The sequence below is a fragment of the Musca domestica genome, unplaced genomic scaffold, assembly GCF_030504385.1.
Source record: "Musca domestica strain aabys unplaced genomic scaffold, Musca_domestica.polishedcontigs.V.1.1 15, whole genome shotgun sequence".
Lineage (NCBI taxonomy): Eukaryota > Metazoa > Arthropoda > Insecta > Diptera > Muscidae > Musca > Musca domestica.
This window is the reverse complement of record NW_026712207.1, coordinates 17,106,606-17,129,287: the sequence shown is the minus strand read 5'-3', so window position 1 is coordinate 17,129,287 and position 22,682 is coordinate 17,106,606. Positions and strand designations below refer to the sequence as shown.

General features: G+C 34.2%; 7 protein-coding genes, 1 non-coding gene and 1 pseudogene across 9 annotated transcripts; 6 read left to right on the top strand and 3 right to left on the bottom strand.

The window, feature by feature from the left end:
- Positions 1-2,531: 2,531 nt before the first annotated feature.
- LOC101898180 (uncharacterized) lies at positions 2,532-3,342 on the top strand. Its single transcript, XR_009341766.1, has 2 exons — positions 2,532-2,996; positions 3,056-3,342. It is a non-coding gene; the product is annotated as an uncharacterized LOC101898180 (transcript).
- Positions 3,343-3,474: 132 nt separating this feature from the next.
- LOC131800513 (tektin-2-like) lies at positions 3,475-4,627 on the top strand. The gene is given in 5 exon segments (XM_059119753.1): positions 3,475-3,764; positions 3,912-3,935; positions 3,937-4,341; positions 4,403-4,515; positions 4,518-4,627. Coding segments are annotated over 5 exon segments (864 nt in total). The 5' UTR covers positions 3,475-3,552.
- Positions 4,628-5,850: 1,223 nt separating this feature from the next.
- LOC131801269 (ubiquitin-conjugating enzyme E2 C-like) lies at positions 5,851-6,612 on the top strand (annotated as a pseudogene).
- A 622-nt stretch (positions 6,613-7,234) lies between these two features.
- LOC101891794 (uncharacterized) lies at positions 7,235-8,131 on the bottom strand. 2 transcript variants are annotated; one of them, XM_059119756.1, is made up of 4 exons: positions 8,117-8,131; positions 7,901-8,044; positions 7,630-7,806; positions 7,235-7,568 (listed from the first exon to the last, which is right to left on the bottom strand). In XM_059119756.1, exons 1-4 carry the CDS (start codon positions 8,118-8,120, stop codon positions 7,270-7,272), a joined length of 624 nt encoding a protein of 207 aa, XP_058975739.1. In that variant the 5' UTR covers positions 8,121-8,131; the 3' UTR covers positions 7,235-7,269. The 2 variants fall into 2 exon arrangements, with proteins under 2 accessions (XP_058975739.1, XP_005178662.2); XM_005178605.4 differs by lacking the exon at positions 8,117-8,131 and having other exon boundaries at positions 7,901-8,068.
- A 630-nt stretch (positions 8,132-8,761) lies between these two features.
- Positions 8,762-9,836, top strand: LOC101898990 (mpv17-like protein 2). Its single transcript, XM_059119754.1, has one exon. It carries the CDS (start codon positions 8,813-8,815, stop codon positions 9,539-9,541), a length of 729 nt encoding a protein of 242 aa, XP_058975737.1. The 5' UTR covers positions 8,762-8,812; the 3' UTR covers positions 9,542-9,836.
- On the bottom strand, positions 9,706-12,562 carry LOC131801266 (integrator complex subunit 10-like). The gene is given in 8 exon segments (XM_059119751.1): positions 9,706-10,224; positions 10,298-10,365; positions 10,368-10,464; positions 10,528-11,035; positions 11,102-11,391; positions 11,444-11,696; positions 11,758-11,825; positions 12,203-12,562. Coding segments are annotated over 8 exon segments (1,836 nt in total). The 5' UTR covers positions 12,320-12,562; the 3' UTR covers positions 9,706-9,789.
- A 178-nt stretch (positions 12,563-12,740) lies between these two features.
- Positions 12,741-15,713, top strand: LOC131801267 (GPI mannosyltransferase 3-like). The gene is given in 8 exon segments (XM_059119752.1): positions 12,741-13,067; positions 13,134-13,601; positions 13,670-13,798; positions 14,294-14,423; positions 14,425-14,549; positions 14,608-14,805; positions 14,913-15,156; positions 15,244-15,713. Coding segments are annotated over 8 exon segments (1,614 nt in total). The 5' UTR covers positions 12,741-12,939; the 3' UTR covers positions 15,436-15,713.
- LOC131801268 (transmembrane protein 267-like) lies at positions 15,661-17,083 on the bottom strand. The gene is made up of 2 exons (XM_059119755.1): positions 16,542-17,083; positions 15,661-16,484 (listed from the first exon to the last, which is right to left on the bottom strand). The coding sequence occupies exons 1-2, from the start codon at positions 16,830-16,832 to the stop codon at positions 16,107-16,109; spliced, it is 669 nt and encodes a 222-aa protein (XP_058975738.1). The 5' UTR covers positions 16,833-17,083; the 3' UTR covers positions 15,661-16,106.
- Positions 17,084-19,270: 2,187 nt separating this feature from the next.
- Positions 19,271-21,620, top strand: LOC101899621 (ubiquitin-conjugating enzyme E2 variant 1). Its single transcript, XM_005178561.4, has 4 exons — positions 19,271-19,427; positions 20,483-20,625; positions 20,714-20,836; positions 20,907-21,620. Exons 1-4 carry the CDS (start codon positions 19,406-19,408, stop codon positions 21,045-21,047), a joined length of 429 nt encoding a protein of 142 aa, XP_005178618.1. The 5' UTR covers positions 19,271-19,405; the 3' UTR covers positions 21,048-21,620.
- The last annotated feature ends 1,062 nt before the right edge of the window (positions 21,621-22,682 follow it).

Here is a 22,682-nt window from a genome sequence, read left to right as displayed (position 1 = left end):
TTGTAACGCAAAACGTATTTGATTTATCGGCCACTGGTTTTGTTATAGGATCAGTTTAGCCTCAGAGATGTGGAACATGTATCCGTTAGACTTGTTGTGTCAAAAGACACAAGAAACAATTGGCTTTAATTATGTTACATATTCTTAATTGGTGAAACATTTGTCTGTGGTTTTGTACTTCTCAGGTTTTTTTTTTTTTTTTTTTGCTTGTTGCGACATTCATAGACCCATTGGCTTTTTAATTGCAACGTATTTTATAAATAACAAATTTGCATGCCAATAACTTTATTTAGAATATAGAAAAGCCCATAACTAAAATATGCTTAGTGAGTTTAGGGACTGTGCACGGATCGAACTGAAATTATTATCACAAATAGGTATTTTAAACCAGATTACAGCAAAGTAATTATTTCGTGTGGAGAAAATCTTAATTCCATCATTTTTTTATGACCATATCTTCGTACTCATATTTTACATCTTGATACCCCATAATGTGTCCATTTTCGACTTTTTAGGGGTCTTTCGAATAGTTTTCGGTATAAACAGTTTAATTTTCCTTTATTGCACCGAAACCCCATCATATAACACTTGTTGCAAAGATATTTCCATGAACATTTCGCATATATCGGTTTTGTGGAACCGGATAAAACACGAACTTTCGGGTAGAATAACCGGGTATTCTCTCACGAAAAAATTACTTTGCTGTAATCAGGTTAAAAGTACCTGCATGTTGTAAAATTTTTAAAATGATTGCTCATTAAAGTAGTTATTTCACAGAATTCGACTATAAATGTATACTATCTAAAAATAAGGACTTTTTTCATGGGCGTAATTGAGAAGGATATTCAAAACAAAAGGTTAGGAAGTAACAATCTATAAATACATGTGTATATGTCTAGGCTTATTTAATATATACATACTCTTCAGTATCCTTTGAATGTCCTTTGGGTGTTTGGTCCCTATACATCAGGAAGTATTTATTCATAATATCGTGCTTCTTTTTCTGGTTGTCGTCGAAAAATGAAATGGTCGGGTAATATTGTGCCAGTTCACCAATATCAGTACTTTTATCGTTCAAATAGGTCGCAATCATGATATTATTGCGCTGGAGTCGGTCATCTGCACATATCGCCCATCTCGCTGCCTTATCAGTACCATTGGAACTTTTTTTTGGGCTGACCATTTTATGTCCTGCCGCAAGACGGCATCTACTTCTACGACTTTATATGAAATTCCCATAAAGTCTAAAAATGCTCTCACTTTGCAGCAGAAAGGACACGTTTGAAATTGGAACAGGGTTACATCTAATCCCGAAGTATCCTTGGGATTCACAAATCTTTTTGTTATCTTTACGTTTTCGGGAAATTCTGCAACAACAGCCGGCGCAGATCGCTCATGTTCCTTATGCGAATTCCCATCCTTCCAATTACTATAAAGAGAGTAAACGGTGCCTCCAGTAGCTCCTAGAGTGGAGCCTAAAATTGCTAACTTTATGTACTCGGGCCGCCAGCAGTACGTTTTGGAGCTGTAGCAAATTGTCGACCAACGATGTTACGTGATACCGCATACCGCTTAGGATTCTTCAAATGAAACAAATTCCTAAAGGAACACTGTTGATGCGTTGCAACGACATAACCGATGTTTCACTGACAATCTTTCAATTCTAAAATGTAATTATTTTTTCAATTATTAATATAACAAAAACCTTCACTTAAATTCGACTGGCCAACAAAGCACGAAGCCGATCGGCTCACAGTGATCTGAGACGCCGCCGATGTATGCGGCTCTCATTGGCTCAAAATGCATACAGCATGTTTGTATAAAAATTTCTTTTATTTTATCGATTACTAAACTTATTATTCCTTAGTCTAATGCACACTATTGGACCATAATTGACAGTGTGCTATTAATATTAATTATACCCTACAATTCATAGTGGTAAGGTTACAAAAGGATGCCAAGTTCCCCGGCGGCAACTAAGCACAAAAAAGTCGGCGGCGGCAAAAAATCAACTGCAGCCGAAAGAAAATCGGCACGCCCGCTAAAGCAATAAACGGTCGCGGGGGCTAAAAGTCGGCTACATTCGAAGGCTTTTGTTTGGTTTATATTTAAATAAAAATTATGCAAATTTGTAGCTTATAGCACTTTAATAATTATAACAAAATATACTTATTTGATAAAAATGGTTCGACGACCGCATTGTTATCATGAACAAACAATTGTATTTTTTACTATTGCGGGATGCAGGCTGCTTCTCTTTGCATTACCACAATTCTTTAAAAATAGTTTTTAATATTTCTTTGGCACATTTTATAAATCTTTGATTAATGCTTTTCCTACTTTTGATGAACAAGCAAAACACTACGACTTTTTTGCAAACCATGTGGCTGCCACTCCATCAAATTCGTAAGTTACAAAAGGTTGCCAAAGGTTTTGTAATAGAAAATAAATACACAAAGACATAATACCCTTACCACTATGAGGTGTAGGGTATAATTAATATTCATAGCCTACATGTTTTGCCTCTTCTATGAAGACGAGTACACACTATCAATTATGGCCCATTAGGGTACATTCGACTCATGGAATAATAAGTTTATTAATCGATAAAATTAATAAGATTAAAATACATATTTCTACAAACATGCAATATACATTGTTTCCACGGCTTGGCCGAATCAGTCGGCTAAGAATTTGAGCCGATGAGAGCCGCATACATTGGCGGCGGCTCAGATCACTTAAAAAACACGGCGGCGGCTATGCGCCGACTGCAAGCCGTTCGGCTTCGTGCTCTGAACGCAAGGATATATCTCAAGAATAAAAACAACAATCTCTCTAATGGATTCGGCTAAGCTAGATAAATACGTGGACGACGATGTATTTAGTTCCATATAAAGTGGGGTTTGTACTTTGGAGCATTTTTCCAATTAGCATGTATTTTGACATCGATTTTGCTGCCATATACTTCACATCACGACCAGGAAATCTCAACAGAGGTATGTATTATTCATTTTTAAAGGACAATTGACCAAAAACTAATTAGTTTGGCTTACAGGACCCTAAAACGAACAGCAGCGGCGAGTCACAACCTGTAAATCGAAGGTTGCACAAAATTCGGAAGCAAGAAAAAAAAAAAGACGTTAGCTACTTATATGATCTGCATCCTGGGCCATTAAATTTTTCTAATGGCTCCTCCTATGTTATAACTTAATTTTAGTAAAAACATATTTCCATTTTTAAAACCAAGATATTTGTATTTATCCTTCTATTTCACAAATAAGAAATGAAAACTGATTATTATTCACTAATAAACAACCTACCGTAGAAAGGTTTATATGCATACATGTATTGTTGATACACAGGGAACTACTCCACGGCAACAAACTTTGGGGCATGGTAACATATTTTGGTAACCAAAGTAAACTGAATTCAATATAAAACTAAATGACAGAATTTACTTCATTGTACTTTTTACTGTGTTCACTCAATAAGTAGAAGCGTTTTGACTATTAAATTTATCGAAATCAAAAATTAAATTCCTATATTTAAGATATGGCATATCAATCGTTATTAGTTTTGGAGAAACCACTTCAACATCTATCATTGTCAGATTGGAACAGTCGGGTCAACAAATTACGAAATATAGCTGATGCTAGACGTAATGATGCATTTAATGTTCGCCAAAGCTCTAGAACTTTAAGAAACGAGACTCGCATCGAAGCAGATTGGACTAATTTGGAATCTAATGAAGCATTAGCCCAGCGGTCAGTATAAATTTGTTTGGCTGAATAAGGTTGAAACTAAGCAAGCGTTCTATTTCTGGCCCACCTCAAGGATTTATTGACACTCACTTCACTTCAACATTTGTTAATTACGACACACTTAATCCTATTTAAATCTTATTTTAACAGCATTTCCGAGCTAAATCAATGGCGCATCTCTAAAAACTACTCTGGAACGTATTGAACGTGAAATGAAATTGCTAACAGAGGAAAAGGCTTCTACTGAACGTGAATTAGATGCTATGCAAACACCACTTTCCATCATTGGAGAATGTCTGACGATGAGAGACTGCCGACTGGGAGCGGAAATGACATACGATGACGCTGACACAGAAATAAAAAACGAACTGACAATCGTTGAAAATAATCAACGGCTTTTAGCAGTACAGTGTCAAAAAGCCTGGGAGAAATTATCAAGGCTAGAAGAAGTCAAGTTCAAACTTAATCTCGAGGTAACTAACAAAACGGAAGCGGAGGAATTGGATATGCGTCAGTTAACATTGGATAAATTTGCAGCAAATATTACGTACAAGCCAGACCCAACAAGGAATCCGAAAAAGTATACTACCTGTATATTCATATATGTTATATTGTTAAACTCTCTATATATACACTTTAAGTTATTGTGCCTACCAATCCTGGCAAGAACACACAAGACAAATGAAACAGCTTGCTGAAAACGAACTAGCTGATACATATGCTATACGGGAAGCTTTGTTTGTATGCCGGGAAAGGCCCGTAATATGCTATTGTCGCAACAGGAAAGAACAGAGCACACTATTAGAAAACGTATTTTCGAAACACAAAGGGCGAGAAACGAATTAGAGTGGCAGCAATTGAAGTAAGTAAGTAGCTTAAAACTAAATATTCTGCAGTACACGTTCTTCCTCTTTGCGACAGATGAAAGAGGAGATGGAAAAGGCTGTTTGTGAAATAAAAACTTTAGAGCAGTCTTTGCGGGACAAAACCGACGCATGTAACTAGCTGAAACACGTTTAGGAATAGAGCACAACGGTCGGGAATGGAACTTTGCTTGGATGTTGCTCCCGAGCAATTGGTTTTAGAAGTTCAAAAGCTTCGGGATATTCGTCGCCAACTGACGGATAAAATTGAAGAAGCAAAAACCAACTTCAATTTTCTACAAGATCATGCTCAAAAAATTGATGTTGATTGGAAAATAACAGCATTCTTTAATGACGGATATCAGAGCTCTCGAATTACGTCAACGTCTAAAGTTTTCAGATTTGCACAATCAGACTCGACATCAGTTCAGACGGATCGTAATATTGTATTAACAAAAATGGAAAAAGAAATTCCTAAGAATTAGCACATTTTTTGTCTTTAACTAAATATTGAATATGAAACGAAATTTCCATAGCATTATGAGTTTTTTACACGTTTCAAACTTTATTCGTGAAATAATCTATACTACACCAAAATGAAATAAAGAAGCAAAAAAAGAAAAGGGGAAACGGACTGCAAGTTCAGCCGATCCAAACTGATGAAAAGCTATCCGAGGATCTATATTTGCAAACATTTGGCTTAACTCTAGTTTAGTAAAAACACTTCAATTTTTCCAGTGGTAGGTATTTTTTCCTGATCCCGGGAAACTATTTTTTTTCTTGGGGAACGGACCAGGGACTCTAGATTTTTGGCTCGAAAGTCCGGGTTCAAGATCCCGACTAGACCCGGATCCAATTACCCGATATAGACAAAATAAGTATCGTTGGAAAACTTATGAAAATACATACCTTTGAAAATGATCATATGGGGGTAAGTGGTCACAGTTCGGAAGTTTAGGCAAATTAACCATTTTTGGTGTGGATTTTTTAGAAAACCCCCAAAAAGTTGAAAAAGGGTCAATTATGGAGGGTCAACCAAATTGATACTTCCAGATATGAGATATTTGAAACAGGGACAAATCGACTGAAAAGTCGATAGCAAATATCGAAATCGTTCTTACCTATCGATAGTCGTGAGTCGACATACGTATTTCCTATTTTGCAAATTTCAATCTCCATTTTGTAACTTATCCATGGTTGGCTAAAACGTCAAAATGGCAGAATAACAAACTTTGTTAATACGCTACGCTCAACAACATCTAGCAACAAAACAGGGAAATGGCACAAAATATAAGTCCCGAACACAGTGGCCTCTCAGGATCTCAGGGTGTTAAACATAATGATGATTCAGTGCCTATAAAAGATAATCATGCCGTTAGTAAAAGGTAAAAGACATTGGCATTCCTATAGATATTTTTTGCTTCATGCTAATGTTAATTTATTTACAGACTACAGAAGGAATTGATGAGTCTTATGATGACCACCGAAAGGGTATCTCAGCATTTCCCGACGGCGAAAATATATTCAAATGGATCGGTACTATTGCTGGGCCTGTAAACACTGTGTATGCTCAACAAAAGTACCGTTTGTCTTTGGAGTTTCCCAATTCGTACCCATACGCGCCTCCTGTAGTCAAATTTCTTACGCCATGCTTTCATCCGAACGTAGACCTGCAGGGTGCAATATGCTTGGATATTTTAAAAGATAAATGTCAGCGTTGTATGACGTTCGCCACCATTTTATTGTCCATTCAATCGTTATTGGGTGAGCCCAACAACGACAGTCCATTGAACGCACAGGCCGCCATGATGTGGGCTGACCAAAAAGAGTACAAAAATACCTCGATGCTTTTTACGAGAAACATCAAGACACATAATTTGTAAAGCACGTTTAGATCGTATCTCATCCATCTCTTTCATTACTGCTAATAGATCCTTACCGTTTAGTATAATGTGTGTATGTGTAAATCAATCATCAATCTATATTTATCAAAATTGTCAATCATTACATTTTATATCATTTCCTATCCGTTTTCCAACATTGTAACATTTTAGTTTTCTTTAATATGATGGAGGTGAACATAGTATTGGATGTTGAAAGTAAATTTATTCTAAATTGTCCAGTTTGTCATTGCATTAATTATTTACCTACGTAACAAATGAAAATAATAATATGAAGCATTATCAACAAAATGTATAATTTAAGTTTATGTTAAACAGTCAGTGTTTTATTATTTGAAACAAATGAGAAGTTTAAAGGGTAAAAACACGTGGCAATTGATTCGGTTTTAAAATTTTTATTCATATTTCATATCTTGGAAAATGTGAATTTCGAGAATATTTTGCTTTTCAATCCATCTAATGGATGTATTGTTTAAAACTTAGGTTGCGAACTTTTCAATCATAAAAAGAGAATATTCTACGACTAGTATAAATAAATTGTAAGTTTACAAAATATAGGCGAATAATGGTCAGAAGTGTGTTAAATTTTCCCATGAACTATCAAAAAATAGGCTATGCAAACCATTATTTCCCACAAATTATTTGTGCATTTTTACCCGATTCGAGAGGTCCGCCTAACAAACATTCATTGATGGTAAAACACTGCCTGTAATTAATTTATCAGTTTTATTTAATTGAAAATATTTATTTTTGTGTGGCTTCACAACTTAGTTTAAGTCGCTTTTTATCAATTTCGATTTCAGTTTCAAAATTATCATCCTCCACTGTAAATTTGCAGTTCTTTGCAACAAACTTCTTTGCTTCTTCGTTGAACAGCTTCCTATTATTTTTGTACAAATCTGCAGCATCACCTTGTAATGGATCATCGGGGTTCGGATTTGCCAGTAATAACTGAATAGATAACAGAATTGATTCCAATGTAATCGCAGGGTTATAAGAACCGTTAGGAGGCATTCGCAATAAATCCAGGCAAATCTTACCAGCTTATAAAAAACATGTTATTTTACATATACTATGTTAATATTCGGAAACGTTTGAACTTACAACTATCAATGTTTGGGTGGTAGACAGGTGTAATAAATTTAAAAGTTGGTGGTCGAAATGGGTACTGCTCACCGAATGATATAGAGATCTTGAAAATGCCCTCTTCATAAGGCGAAGCTTTTGGACCAGGCACCAAGGCCTCAATATTGTTATCGCTCAAAATTTTGCAGCTAATGCCTAAAAGAATGTGCATTTAAATCTTTTTTAGTGTAGAAAGTATAAACGGGCAGTCACATATTAAAAGTAAAAATGGCATTGTGGCATGGTTTACCATGATCTTTTTTGGAATTTTCTATCTGATGAACCTCCTTGGGAATTCTCATCTTTTTTATTTTATCACTGTTCATGTTTAAGCGGGAAAAGTTGGCTAGAGCTGCGTCGTTCCGGAAACGAACTAGTTCAAAATAGCTGTTCACTAAAATAAACGGAACTTTTATCTCCTTCGTGCATCTAGTTCCTTTAGTTCATGAAGTACAATTAAGTTTACCCATGTGCGTTTAATGAGAGAATATACATTATCCGTGGTAGATGACAAGTACATGTATCATCACTTGTGAGCATTGATATGCCTAAAAAAGAAATGCATTCACTTTTACTGGTTAAAGTTCCCTGCTTTGTCTTCTAATTGGCTGATGATAACCTCGACATAAAATGAATGAAAAATTGTGTCAAAAATATTATTTTCAAGGAAAAAATCGGTAAAATATGCTTACAATTATCGGTTGTGGATTTTTTTCAGTTACCGACAAAAATCGGTAGAATTGAAAAACGCAAAATTCTGAATGAAAAGTTGATATTGATATAATTTGGAGAACTTTTCCCAGTGAAATAACTCACTCCAAAACGCAACATTTTTTCTGCTCAAAAGCTGTATTCAAAATAAATGTGTGAATTCAAATTGCGTTGGATCTCGGCGCAATAAAATCCACATGCAAATTTTAAAATCCACATTTAATGTCAAAATAATTTTTTTTGTGTATCTATTGTTCTGTAATTTCAATTACAATAATCTATTTTAGCATAACATTTAGTAGTCAGCTGGCTTGGCAGAGAACCTTAAACTTGGGCCATGAACTAGTCCCTTGCTCCACTAACTTTACTTATATTATGAGTTCAATCCCCTATTCCATATTGTTTCTATTGTTCACTAAGGCTGGTTAAGTTGTTGAAGGAGCAAAGAAACATGTTCACTCGCGTTTCCATATGTAGAATACAGACCCGTTCGTATTATCACTTTACTAACACTTTGCCAGGTTCTAATTCAACGTGTACGAAGTGGCCTTTAATACTAAATAATATAAATAACGGTAATTTATTGGTCCAACCACTCAGGTTAAAAGTAAGCAACAGTGGCGGGGGAAGAGATGGCCATGGTAAAATACGAAAACTGTGGAATACTATCTTTGGAAAATATTTGTTGCTTACAAACATTGTGGGATCAGGTATTCTAATGGTCGTTGGGGATGTTGCGGCGCAACAAATCGAGTATCGTCGTAAAAAAGACAACAGTGTCCATCGATTTGATTTGCAACGGATAGGTCGAATGTTCATTGTTGGAGCTCTGCAGGGCCCCCTGCACCATTACGTCTACAATTGGATGGATAAAGTAATGCCAGTAGCGAATTTACGGAATGTGGTAAAAAAAATTCTTATAGACCAATTATTCATGTCGCCAATATGTATTTTCATATTTTTCTACTCGGCATGCTACTTGGAGAGGAAAACTTTGGCAGAGACCAACGACGAGTTGCGAGACAAATTCGCATTCATCTACTGCATGGACTGGCTGTTGTGGCCAGGCGCACAATATGTTAATTTCCGTTACTTAGATACCAAATATCGTGTAACGTTTGTTAATGTTTGTACAGCATTATATAATATTTTTATGTCATATGTTAAGCACGATTATTAAAGTATGTTATGTATGATGGCTCGGAAAACTGTATGTATGTATTTATTTACATTGAGAAGCTATCTTTAATTGTTTAACAACTACTGCCACATTGAGTGTGGATTAAAGTTCAAATGTTATCGAATCAAGTACCTAATTAGCTTTACTTTAAGACAATTTGCAAATTGAGGCACACATCTGTTTTTATTATTGTTTAGATAATTTAGTTATTATTTATATTGACAAATATAGTTAATAATTTAGAAAAATTAAAACTGGTTCATTTCAACATCAAATAAAGAATGCATCAAACGCATTTGCTCTTGACTTATAAAATTTGCTAAAAGTAAGACTATATTTTCATTGCAACGTGAAAGCTGTTGTTTTAGAATAATTCGAGTATCATCTCGTGCCCCCTTGTCGGTACATCGGGTCCGTCGGGTTGTTGTTGCAGCGTTTACATCGGACGGCGTAAGATCCAAGTTGAAATCTTCATTATGTGAATTCCATATTGCCATAAATTCCTCAATAAAGTCAACAGTTACAATGAAACTTGAGAAATTATGGAACGTAAAATTTCTTCTGGTCGCTATAATGGAGAATATTTGTTCTGCCAGTTCTTTTTCCCTCGGGTACTCAAGTTGTACTAAAATTAGCAAATCACCCAAAATCTCGTCAGGACAGTTCGGTTCATAAATACGACGCTATCCGCATTGAAAAATAGACAGAAGCACAGACATAAAAATATTTTCATCATCAAAGCTTCTATATACCTACACATAAGTTGGAAACTATCGCTTTACAACAGTACTGCAATAATGCTTTCTGTGTCAGGGGTATAAAATCATGTGTCGGGGCACTTTCAATGTCAAATGTTCCAAAAACTGCCCCGAAGTTGAGGGAAGCTCAGCTAATATTTTCAGTATACATTCAAAACCTTCAAACTATAGAGAAAAAATAATAGGCTATAATAACAATAATAACAAAGTCGTATGCTTTCAACGTACCGAAAGTTTCCCTTGAAGCAAGTTTAGCCCCAACTTCAAAATATGGTGTACCAAACTACTTTTTATAGTCATCTCAAGCATTAGCTTCTTGGCTTCTTCTTGATGACCAAAATAGATTGCTAAATCGAAGAGGAATCTGGAAATCCATGGTGATAGAGGCAGAGTTAAAAGCAGTTTACTGAATTCTCTCTGAAATTGTTCTGTATTGAGCAATTGCCAACATTGCGCAGCATGGACAAAAGCTTTGGAGATTTCTTTACTTGTTGGTGTCGTGAGAGATATCTGTGGCGGCTCCATTTGTGGGTCTAAACGCTCAACTTTCCAATCGCTAAATCCCTCAACTAAAACGTGATTAATTTCCACTTCTTCAGGGCGCGTATTACAATTTTTAATGTAGCAATGCAACGAATAAATGAACAGTGTTGTGGCATAAAAAAGCACTTGATTACTTCCTGCTGGACTTGTCGAAACAATTTCAATAAGTTTATCCCAGTAAACATTCTGTCCCCTAAAGTTTAAAGTGAAAAAAATTATTGTGATATTTTATAAAATAACTTTCCATTTTGCAATATACCAAGATTTGTTAAAAGGCAAAAATGCTTCCCATCGCTGTATTTTACCGCATAGCATCAATACTTGAAATATTTTTTTCCATATATCGTTAGTATCACATTTAACTTCGTCCAAAATTTGTCGAATGTAGTATTCTAGGGATATGGTAAAAAGTCGGCATACTAAATTTGGATTGGTTGCTAGATCTGGTGTCTTGTGGTATATTAATGGTAATGCTTCCTCAACCAACATTTCCTGATATTTTTGTGGATTTTGCTTCATCCCATCGGCAATCATTTCCAAAAGCCGGGGCTGACAATAAGAAGATATATAAATAATATGTGCACATAAAATGTTATCTTACCGAATGGGTTACAGCCGCCTGTGGGAAACGCTTAAAAACCAGCAATAACAGCTTACATTGATTCAAACTATTTTCAGTGTTATTGACCGTCATCATGAGGATTTTGTGTTGTACTTCGTAGGAAACATGCTGAAACATTTTCACGTAGAATTCCTGCTGCGACGTTATCTCATTTTCATTCTTAAGCGCATTTGTTAATTCGCTAATTTCTTCCTCGAGTATTTGAACATTTGGATGCTGTACATTCAGAATTCTGTAAATGGAACATTTATACGTTATAGTGTTGTTATATTCTTTTAAATTCCATTGCTTACATATAACTAAAACATTTCGCTGCTTCTTCAAAATTGTTTCCCTCTTTTTCTATCTGATATGCCTGGTACTGGAATGTAGAATATAAATGTAATTAAAACATATTAAAGATATGTAATAATAACTCTAGTGTAGTAACAACTCTCAGATTTCTTTCTTCCAGAGACAGGTATTTGCACCCTGATAGTAGCAAATTATAGCATTTTGGTTATAGTATCAACTATAACTACATATTAAAAAAAAGCCCGGTTCCAAAATACAAACACTTTCATACAACTCCCGAAATTTCAGATGAAATCTATGTTTTTCATATCGGTTCAATAGATCTAACCCGAGTCTTGGACCCGGACTTTTGGGTCAAATATCCGGGTCCTTCCACCAAGAAAAAATACTTTCCCGGGATTCAAAAAAGTTACCAGAGTTTTTACTAGAATTGTTCCAACCAACCTGCACGTTGAAGTTATTGGGATACAGTGTTTTCGCCGTAATAATCCATGCTTTTGCCGATGCGATATCGATCGCTTTAAACTTTTTCGCTTGTTCTATTATATATGATTCGTCCATGTTATGTTTTTTATTCAATTATCCAATTCTAAAATGGAATTATTTATATTATTATTTCAGTTATTAATATTATTAGTTAATTTAACAATGTTGGCGGTCGGATTTATTTTGTTTTTTTTTAAGTTTTTTGTTTATTATTGTTTCACGCAGAATCTCAAATCACACATATACACACTTGTTCCATTTGTTCCTAGATATTTATATATATTTATTTATACGAAATGCGAAAAATAATTAATTAATGCATTAACAATTTAATAAACCGACGCCTATTTAAGACAAACGTCATAATATACAAAGGCTTGCCACCTCTATTTTTATAGAAACGTCAAATTTTATATAAAGGCTTGCCACATATTTTTTATTAGCCGCGACCGCGTCGTATGGTGACGTCATATACAACAACAACAGAACGGCAACTGAGACTATTTATATTTTATTTTTAGATTTAGCCTTTATATTTTAAATATAGTGCGTGTAGAATTTTTTTTGATTTTTTAGAATCGTTTTTACGTGTCTTTCATTGAATATTTTTTATCGAAAGAATATCTTGAGCTGGTTTGAGAATTTAAAAAGCCTGCGGTTCCCACTTCAATCTTATGTTTTGTTTCTGAATTGAGATGAATTTGATACTCGTGTTTTTATTCTGCTTAGCTGTACGCACTGCCTCAGTTTTCGTAGTAAAAACGTTTTATGTTCCTGATGAATATTGGCAAAGTTTGGAGGTAGCACACAAAATTACATTTGGGTAAATACAATACGTTCTTAGCGTCCACGCAGTTACGAATATATATATCTTCTTGTATAATTTTAGATACGGCTACTTAACATGGGAGTGGGTGGAGGGAATACGTAGCTACATATATCCCGTTATCATAGCTGGAATTTATAAAATTTTGGCGTTGCTGAGTCTGGATACTGTGAAATGGCTGATTATCCTTCCTCGTTTACTACAGGCTACTTTGTCGGCATATTCCGATTATCGATTTTTCATTTGGACAGGTAAAAAGAAATGGGGACTGTTTCTCATGGCAGTGTCTTGGTTCTGGTTTTATACCGGCTCGAGAACACTAAGCAATACGTTGGAGACGTCATTGACAACTATTGCTTTGAGTTACTTTCCATGGAACGGTGAAGGTGTAGCATATTTGTGGCCAGCTGCTTTGTGTGTTTTCCTGCGACCGACCGCCATGATTATATGGCTGCCATTGGTTTTCTATCACCTTCACAAATCCAAATTAAGATGGACGGAATTAGTATTTAAGCGATTCATTGTTGTTGGGTAAGTAATCCACATATATTTTCCTTGTGATTTTGTTTTGAATAAGACAATACAACCGATATTTTCAGATTACTTGTTGCGGCAATCTCCGTGGGTATCGACTCCTACATGCATGGCCGCTTTCTCATTACTCCATATGAGTTTCTCAAGTACAATGTTATTCAAAATATTGGCAGCTTCTATGGCTCCCATCCATGGTAAGATGCTAGTTTCGATAAGATAGATGAAGCATAAACGCTCAGAATACTACATATTACAAAAACGGTACACATATTTGTATTAAACCCTCTTCCACAAAATTTCAAAATTACAAAATATGGCGTGGGTCTATCACATAAATTTTGTTAAAACGTAAAAGAATCATTTCGGTTTAAACTGTCGAATATCAGAAGGACCTAATTGACATGCAACTAATTTGTTTGGCAATGCGTCCGGGGAAATTTCATAAAACCACGAGGTTTCGTTACAAAATAGTCTCCAAGTAGGAATGCGAAATGTCGAAGGAAATTGTCACGCTTTATTATTATTATTATTATTTTTTTTTTGAGTAAATAGAAGCGAGAATCTACCGTCAAGTATCCACCATCCGGAAACTTGATCCACAAAGGGGATCTCAATGCAAGAATGTGTAGAAAGTTTACGCATTAGGAATTCAGTTTTAATGATTGTTAATTCACTTTTCTTTATTTTAGGTATTGGTATTTTACAGTTGGTTTGCCTACAGTTTTGGGCATTAATTTTCTGCCTTTTCTATTTGGTACCATCGAAACTATTCGTCATAGCCGTGCATATCCAACACGCAAATACCTGTTGTTGACCGTTTTTTCTATCTCTGATTATATTAAGTACTGTAGAGCATAAAGAATTCCGATTTGTATGTGTTCTACTGCCATTATGTTTATATATTGCCTCAGATACCTTAACCAGATGGAGTTACAAAGCGTCAAGGTAAATTTTACAAAATAATATAGCCTGCATATTGATTTCATGAATTAATATTTTAAAGGATTTCGTTGTGGTTTGTTGCCATTCTAATAATTGTTGGCAATGCTATACCAGCCTGGTACTTAAGCACGATTCATCAAAGGGGACCAATTGATGTTATGACAAAACTGAATCATATAGCATCAGAATACAAATCCGAACAGAACCGCCCTGCAAACATACTCTTCCTAATGCCATGCCACTCCACTCCGTATTATAGGTATGATTTATTTTATATTTGCTTGTAATCTTCCTAGACGAGACAATAGCGAATACGTATGGTTTATTGAGTTGTTTAATAAAAATTTTTCTTCAACACCATTTTAGCCACATCCATCAAAACGTCACTATGAGGTTTTTAACGTGTGAACCAAATTTGAAAGATACACCCAATTACAAAGATGAGGCGGAACTCTTTTTCGAGTCACCAGTACATTGGTTACGTTCTCATATTCCTTCGTACCCACGCTCGGCAAAGCCTTCTCACGTGGTACTGTACGAACCGCTAGCAGACACAATAAACGAATTCCTTGTTGACTACAAGCTATTGGAAAAGGTTGCGAATGCGGAGGTAAAAAATGTTGATCCCCAAATCCTCCTGAAAAAGTGGTCCGTCCTTGTAAAGGAAAATCAGTTTAATGCTGATTCTCTTTTACAGTACATTAATTCAAGGACTGGAAGGAACATTCTTATTTATCAACGTTTACGTGATGGCGAAGAAAATAAGTTTAATCGAAATGAATTCAGAAGTGAGGACGAATTGGTGGTAAAATATCCAGATTTAGCAGAATTTAAGAACATCGATGGTGTATATGATGAAGTGGAAACGGAACATAATCTGTTCAACTAAAACATTTAAAAATGTTTCTTTTATATAGTCCATGATCAACTGGTACAAATACTTTCCTCTATAAGCTATGCATTATGTATAATTAATTTTAGTTAACGTATTTAATTACAAGTTATCACAAACTACATGATTTTTTAGCTCATCGATCTAAATATTTACTACATTAGTTTGATTTAACATTGTAAAATTTTCGGTGTTGTCGGTAAAAAATTCAAGTGCAAATAATTAAAGTTTAAGAAGATTTATTAATAAAAATTTTAACTAAAAAACGGCAATAATTGTTTTTTTTTTTACTTTCCCAAGATCTGATAGCGAAAAAGTAAATACTATTTTCTATTTCTAGTACTTATATCACAATATCTAAAGAGGACTAACCATATTAGGAAAATTTTGAGGAACAGGCGCTGCGGAGTTCAAGTTAGTACATTTTTCTTTAGCGGGTGTATCATGTGGATAATTTTTTTTTTTTTTTGGCTTTGCTTTGAGCTAAAATATCCACTCTATCGAATGCAAAATATGCTTTGCTGTGTGATTCTACATAATTCTAATGTATATTAAAGCTAATAAAACCTTTTAAAGGTGTATTTAATTGATAAAAAATATTTTTATACTACGTTTCAAATCACATGTTTCCGTTGTTATATTTATAACCACTGAAGGTTCTCATCGAATTACACCTGCATGTAACGGTAGCCTCTGGCGTCTTTGTAATGATGTCCTTCATTTAGTTTAATATATTGACCAAGGAATTGTTGCACAATGGAACTGCGGCATATGTCATACAAATTGCTTACGACATAAGGCGTTAATACCGTTATGAGGATGTAAGCCAGATTTGGTAATTTATTAGTATGTCCCCAGGGATAAAACCAATATCCACGACGTATGGCATCACGTGTATGGTGTGTTATAAAGGCACATAGCAAAACACCCAATACAAGGCTCCACTTAAAATAGTTGAGACAAGAAGTGCAAAGATAAGCCAACAGAAGCAGAACAATAAGCGATGAGCAATGTAGAAAAGGACGCCGTGAAAGATTTGTAGCATCCTAGAAGGAAATAAAACGTTTTAATTTGATTTAATTTGATTTTGATTGGCAGCTTACCTCCAAACTCCAGCTTCTAGCTGCAATGAAGTGGTCGATGTCAATAAGTGAAGAACAGGCAAAACAAGTAAAAATCAGGAACCATCCAAAGAAATGTGTAGTTCTTTCATAAAATTGTACAGCAAAAGCAATGCCGGACAATGCACCAATTGCGGCATGGGTAGCATTGTCCGCCAAGGCTTTAAGCAGCGGATGCTGTGTCAGTTCAACAAAATTATCACCCAATAGGCATGTTATAATTACCACGGTGGTAATAATAATACGCATGTATACCATTAGGTGAAAATACATTGGATCTCCACGAAGTTTATTGAAATGTATATTATGTATGTTTTTCTGTCGTCAGTCGTGCGTGAAATATTTTAACAAATATTGAGCATTACAATTTTGCACTATTATTATTATTATTATATGCACTATTCACATCATTTCATTACATTTGTTATTGTTATTAAGAACCTTTTTAAAATCAACCAAGGTCTATAAACAGGTCACACAGGAGGCCCAAATAACACTTGACGTACGCCTTCAAAATGCAGTACAATTCAAGGCCTATTAAACAGGACGTGTAAGTCACAATGAAAACCTACCATTGAGATTAAAAAATAAAAACATACATTGCCGAAATGTTTGTTGTCAGAAGTGGGGCACAGTCACAACAAATGCAGAAGCCACACAGACCATCCAATTAGACAAGCTGATTTCAGCCGCATTGTCAAAATGAATGCCAATTGTGAATTAAACGTAAACAAACACTTTGTCACATGGTAGAAGAATACAGGTAGTCGCATCAACACAGCTGCTGGGACAATGACTTCCCAAATCAGATATTTCCTTCCAGAGTTTTTTATCGTTTAATCACCTCTGCAATTGCAATGGGTCCAGATATGTAGGAATTTCAAATTAATACATTTGAAGTCATGGGTGTTGTTAAATGTTCAGCATTTGTTCCAAACTTTAAGTTAAAAATCCTTGGTCATACCTCTGAAAAATATGCAGATATTTTAAAGTAATGATGTAAAATTAATGCCCGATAATGTGAACTTCACTTCCTTCACTTTTCCTAAATTAAGGTATAACAAAAGTGGACTATAAAAGAAAAAGATATAAGAACGGACCTATAAATATAAGAAACAATCATTGCAGAGCCCTTATAGAAGAATTTAACTAGTTAAGCCCATGGTACAATAAGGAGGTAGAACAGCTTCGTAAAACTATAGAAATACAGCCCTGTGGCTATGCCCGCTTTCTGTCAGAATTATTCAAAATTATATCCAACAAGTTGTTTTCATTTATTTGATATTTTTTGTTCATTTTTAAAATGAGTCAAATAGCGCGAAAGATGAATGAAATGCCTGGATGTTATCTCAAAAATATGATCTAAGCAGTTCTATCTTTCAATTCTGTGGCAAATCTGGTTAATATCATTAAAGCGCTCCGTGCGCCCCGCAATTTACGTTTCTTCCAATCATTAAGCCTGTCAATGTAGTTTTATGTACTCCACCTTAATGTGAAAATTTGGAAGATATTTCAGAAAGAAGTTCTTTGTATTTAATTATTCTTTCGCGATTAATTGTTTCTTTTAAAAATTGAGGAAAATATCAAATAAAAGTTCAAAACTAACACAACAACAAAGACATAGCCTTATCGACACTGAACATCTCTTTATGGTTGTGGTCAGTAACATGATATAACGGAAGACGCTTTTATTCTACCAGGTCCTTTATCGCGTATCACGTGCATTCTTGCTCTGTTCCAGAACCTGGAATAATCTACTAGTTTTGCTTTTGCTTTTTCTTCGATCTCATAAACGGAAAATCGGTTATCGTAACATTTCTACACTCTTTCAGTTCTGAAACAGTCCACCTGATATGGCCTCACGAAGAATCCAGCCGATGACTTCAACCAGTCAAAAAATCGTTTTATGTATTCTAACCTTAAAGACTCTGTCAGAAAATCGGTTGTCGTAGTAAAAACTTTTACATTTTTGCCGCTCCGGAAATACCAAATATTTTTTTTACATATATAGTGTACAATTTTCCATATGTAGAAAGTCAATCGATCGCAACGAGCACTGTTTTTATCGGAAAAATAAAATTTAATAAAAATTGTTATTTGTTTGTTGTGTAAAAATATATAAAAATAAATTTGCTGTAAAAATTAATCCAAAAAGTACTATATTTTATACAGAAAATACTATATAATCACAATCTAACGAAAGGAAATAAGAACATTGAAAGAGTGTGATAGCAAGAATTATGAGTCTTATTTAAAATTATTTTGATATATTCACGGAAATACATGGTTAATGATATTTAAAACCCTTATCGTCTGATTGACATTGAAAGTCTCCATGTGGTCGTTTCAAATAAGCATTCCCTTTGCATTTTCGGCAATTTAGCTTGTTAAATTTCACTGCATGGTAAGCAGGTTCCAACCTCGGGTTTTTGTATGTACAATGGATTTATAAATATAAATTTTGACAATGAGATGTTGTCAATTAAATAATTTTTAAAAAATGTAAACATATGATTGCATGACTTTACCTTCTTTATTATACCATGCTTGAAACTATTGTGTTAAACTAAAGTTACTTTACTTAAATAGACAAAATCAAAAAAACGTGGATCAAATATTCCATCTTCCTAAATGAATACTTTACATCGTAGAAATCTCAGTGACTACGACAATGACATTTATATGAGCTGGTACATCGCCGTTAACCACTTGAATCGCCTTCGAACTTTTAGTGCAATAATTTAAGAGGTGATTCAACGGCTTCAAGAAATTTGACAAACACAGGGACTCAAAGTTTAAGTTTTTTTGGTGTGTGTGTGAATGTAGATCGAAAAAGAAGAGTGAAAATGGCGAATCAATCCGGTGTAGGTAAGAAATTTTTATTTATTCCTAATATGTTCACTATTGGAACAATAATTGCAAAAATGTGCTTCATATTTTAAAACATTGCTAGCATGTAGTGTGCCAGTGTATAGTGAAGCTACTTGGGTTATTTTTGACATTAGGTATGTCTCCTTGTGTTTGCAAATTCTTTTGCCGATGTTAGGCGTGAAAATGTATTATTTTCAGTGGAGTGTGGCGTGAAACAAAATTAATCTTCGAATATGTTTTCATAAAAATGTCTGTTTGCAAAGGATCTAAACATTCCTCTATGGCTTGAGACATAATGAAGAATTATTGAAGTCTAGAAAAAATATTGGAAAATATGCAGCTAGTACCCCTCCCACCAACAGTCCATATATGAGTTAGATGTGCGCCTGTGCCTTGCGAAGAATAAATGAATCTGTCCAAGTATGGATTTATTGACGATTTTTTAGACTAAATTATAATAGCTACTCAAATGAATTTGTTTAGAAGATATTTAATTCATTTTAAAGTAACCCCACAATTGAATGCGTTAATGTTGGAACATGTAGCGTTAATTAGATTAGATTAGGCCTCTGAAAGATGTAGTGATGCATATTTGTGGAAACAACAATAATTTCCAATAAAGCTTTGGTACTTTATGTTGGAATTCACTATTTATGAAATGCAATCAATATTTGCTTTAATCATATGTGGCCTCTGTGTTTATGCAATACACATTGTGATGACTCAATAGTGGAACGTAATATTCATACAATGTCTGAAAACTGGAGATAGAACAAATTTAACTGCACAAATCTCGTGTTGTGTTATTTTTGCCAATTATTGTTGATGTTGCATTGATTACGTTCTATTGTTACGTTCTTTGTATCGATTGAAATGTCATGCCGCTATATTAATGATATTAACATGTCATTTGGGCATGAGGAGTTGGAATTTTACGGTCACTATTAGTTTTTTTTTTTTATATTTTATAAAGTAATCATGTAAGGTCATTTTGAAAACACTAACCATATAAAAAATATCTGAGCATGTCTTTAAAAAATTTACATTTTCAGTGGTTCCAAGAAACTTCCGTCTACTTGAGGAATTGGACCAAGGCCAAAAAGGTGTGGGCGATGGCACTATTTCTTGGGGTCTTGAAAATGATGATGATATGACTCTTACATATTGGATTGGCATGATTATTGGTCCTCCTCGTGTAAGTTTAATATTCTTATTTGCTAGTTTTTAAATTGCAAAAAACTGTTTCATGGCGTCATTTTGTGTTAATTGGTTCATTTTTTCAGACACCGTATGAGAATCGAATGTACTCTCTAAAAATTGATTGTGGCGAACGTTATCCTGATGAGCCTCCCACGATAAAATTTCTAACTAAAATCAATATAAACTGCATTACTCAGAATGGAGTGGTGAGTTAAAGTGTACTTTTAAAAGCTTAAATTAAATTTCTAATTTTTTTCAATTTCTAATTTTTTATAGGTTGATCCGAGATTAGTGCCCATGCTTTCACGATGGAATCGTGAATACACTATCAAATCGTTATTGCAAGAGATACGCAGAATTATGACTTGCAAAGAAAACCTGAAACTGGCGCAACCACCAGAAGGCAGCTGTTTTTAGTTACAAAAACTGTAGCAGCATTTACAACAACTATGACGTCAATAAACAACAAAACATTAAGAAGCTAACAGCTAAAACACTATATTTGCCAGCTATATATATTACAAAATATGGCAGAAGACTACCCCACAAAAATATGAAGCATGGTTTAGTACCAGTAATAGAAAAGCTTCTCTCTGTTGTTGTCGATCCAAGTTGTTTCCAATAAAAATACTATTTATTGCTTTAAACTATGAAATAATGTGGCTGGGATAACAGATCTGCTGCTTAATTATTTATTTCTATAATACTTGAAAACATAAAAGAATATTACGAACCTCGTATGTATATCACTGATGCTATTAATATGATTTAAATCTAATTTTCTTCTGTAATCTCGTCGAAAACTGCTATACACCGCTCCCATTCTGCCGTTTATGTGAGTTTAAAGTGAAACTTATTCGAAGAATAAAAGAAAGCTGGTAGAAGAGTTATTCTTGGTCAAACACCAGTCAAGTAAAGGTTTATCGTTGCTTAAAGTCACCTTGGTTTATTTTTTTTATTGTCTAATAAAATACTTTAAACTATTTCTAATACATCGTTTTATTGTCCATTTATAGCTTTTACGCTAAACACTTTTTTTCAAGCAACCATTTTCCCCAAATTAAAAGTTTTTCCAAACAGTTCGTTTACTTTGAGAGTATCGTATGGATTATAATTTTAAGAAGAATCTCTACACATAACAGCGGAACTTGCGTAAATATAAAAATTGATATTCACATACCAGACAGACGATTGCATTACTAGTGGGGACACCCTCAAAAGAGATAAGTGAATGGTATTAAAAAACGTATGTAATTGTAATATTGAATAAAGTTAATTTAAAAAATCCGTGTATGGTATATTTTGTTTGGACATCCATATTCAGTTTATAAAAATGAGACTGTCAAAAGGTGTAATTTAACAATTCTGCATTGGATCATTAAGGTTACTTACTTTATAGATGGATTATGTATGGGCAAACTGATGAATAACCATTAATTATTTGTGATTGAAACTTCATTTACTTTATGCAAACAGTATTTAATTAATATTGCCAATAGTAAAATTTAATATTAAAACTTTTTAGCATTGCATTATTTTATTTAAACATCTTCTAAAAGCAGACTGTTTGACAGTTTAATGATTATATAAATATATTTTTCGTTTTATGAACTTTAATACACTTGACCACACATAGTATGAGGGGATTTTAAGTTTGTCGTTCCACTTGCAATTCTTCGAAATAAGCATTTAAGACCAAACATAGTATATATGTTTCGAGGAAATTACTAGCTTCGGAACAAAATGAAGAAGGTCGCTAAAATTTTGTTGAGTACATTTTTGTAGTGACAATGGGTCAAATATGTCAACATTTTAATATATCCCCCATGTAACTGCACCACCAGATTAAAGGTTTAGTTATATTTTGGATAGAAGTTACTATAAATTGGCAGTTTATTTTTTTATAGATCCAAGTTTATATATAGTCCCCATATAATATAAACCTCTGATATTTGATATTTTGACTGCGTCACACTTTTCACCGAAATTGTATCGATGCGCTCATTTAAACGTACCTCCCTATATTTCGTATTTTCCTGATTTTTGCTATAC

Excerpts from the sequence above, each read along its gene's own strand:
- LOC131801268 (XM_059119755.1), bottom strand. The coding sequence starts at position 16,832 with ATGTATTTTCACCTAATGGTATACATGCGTATTATTATTACCACCGTG. Across the intron at positions 16,485-16,541 it reads CTAGAAGCTGGAGTTTGGAG|GATGCTACAAATCTTTCACG; the intron begins GTAAGCTGCCAA and ends ATTTCCTTCTAG.
- LOC101898990 (XM_059119754.1), top strand. The coding sequence starts at position 8,813 with ATGTTCACTCGCGTTTCCATATGTAGAATACAGACCCGTTCGTATTAT.
- LOC101899621 (XM_005178561.4), top strand. The coding sequence starts at position 19,406 with ATGGCGAATCAATCCGGTGTAG. Across the intron at positions 19,428-20,482 it reads GGCGAATCAATCCGGTGTAG|TGGTTCCAAGAAACTTCCGT; the intron begins GTAAGAAATTTT and ends TTACATTTTCAG. Across the intron at positions 20,837-20,906 it reads GCATTACTCAGAATGGAGTG|GTTGATCCGAGATTAGTGCC; the intron begins GTGAGTTAAAGT and ends AATTTTTTATAG.
- LOC101891794 (XM_059119756.1), bottom strand. Across the intron at positions 7,807-7,900 it reads AAATTCCAAAAAAGATCATG|GCATTAGCTGCAAAATTTTG; the intron begins GTAAACCATGCC and ends ACATTCTTTTAG. Across the intron at positions 7,569-7,629 it reads CCACCCAAACATTGATAGTT|CTGGTAAGATTTGCCTGGAT; the intron begins GTAAGTTCAAAC and ends GTTTTTTATAAG.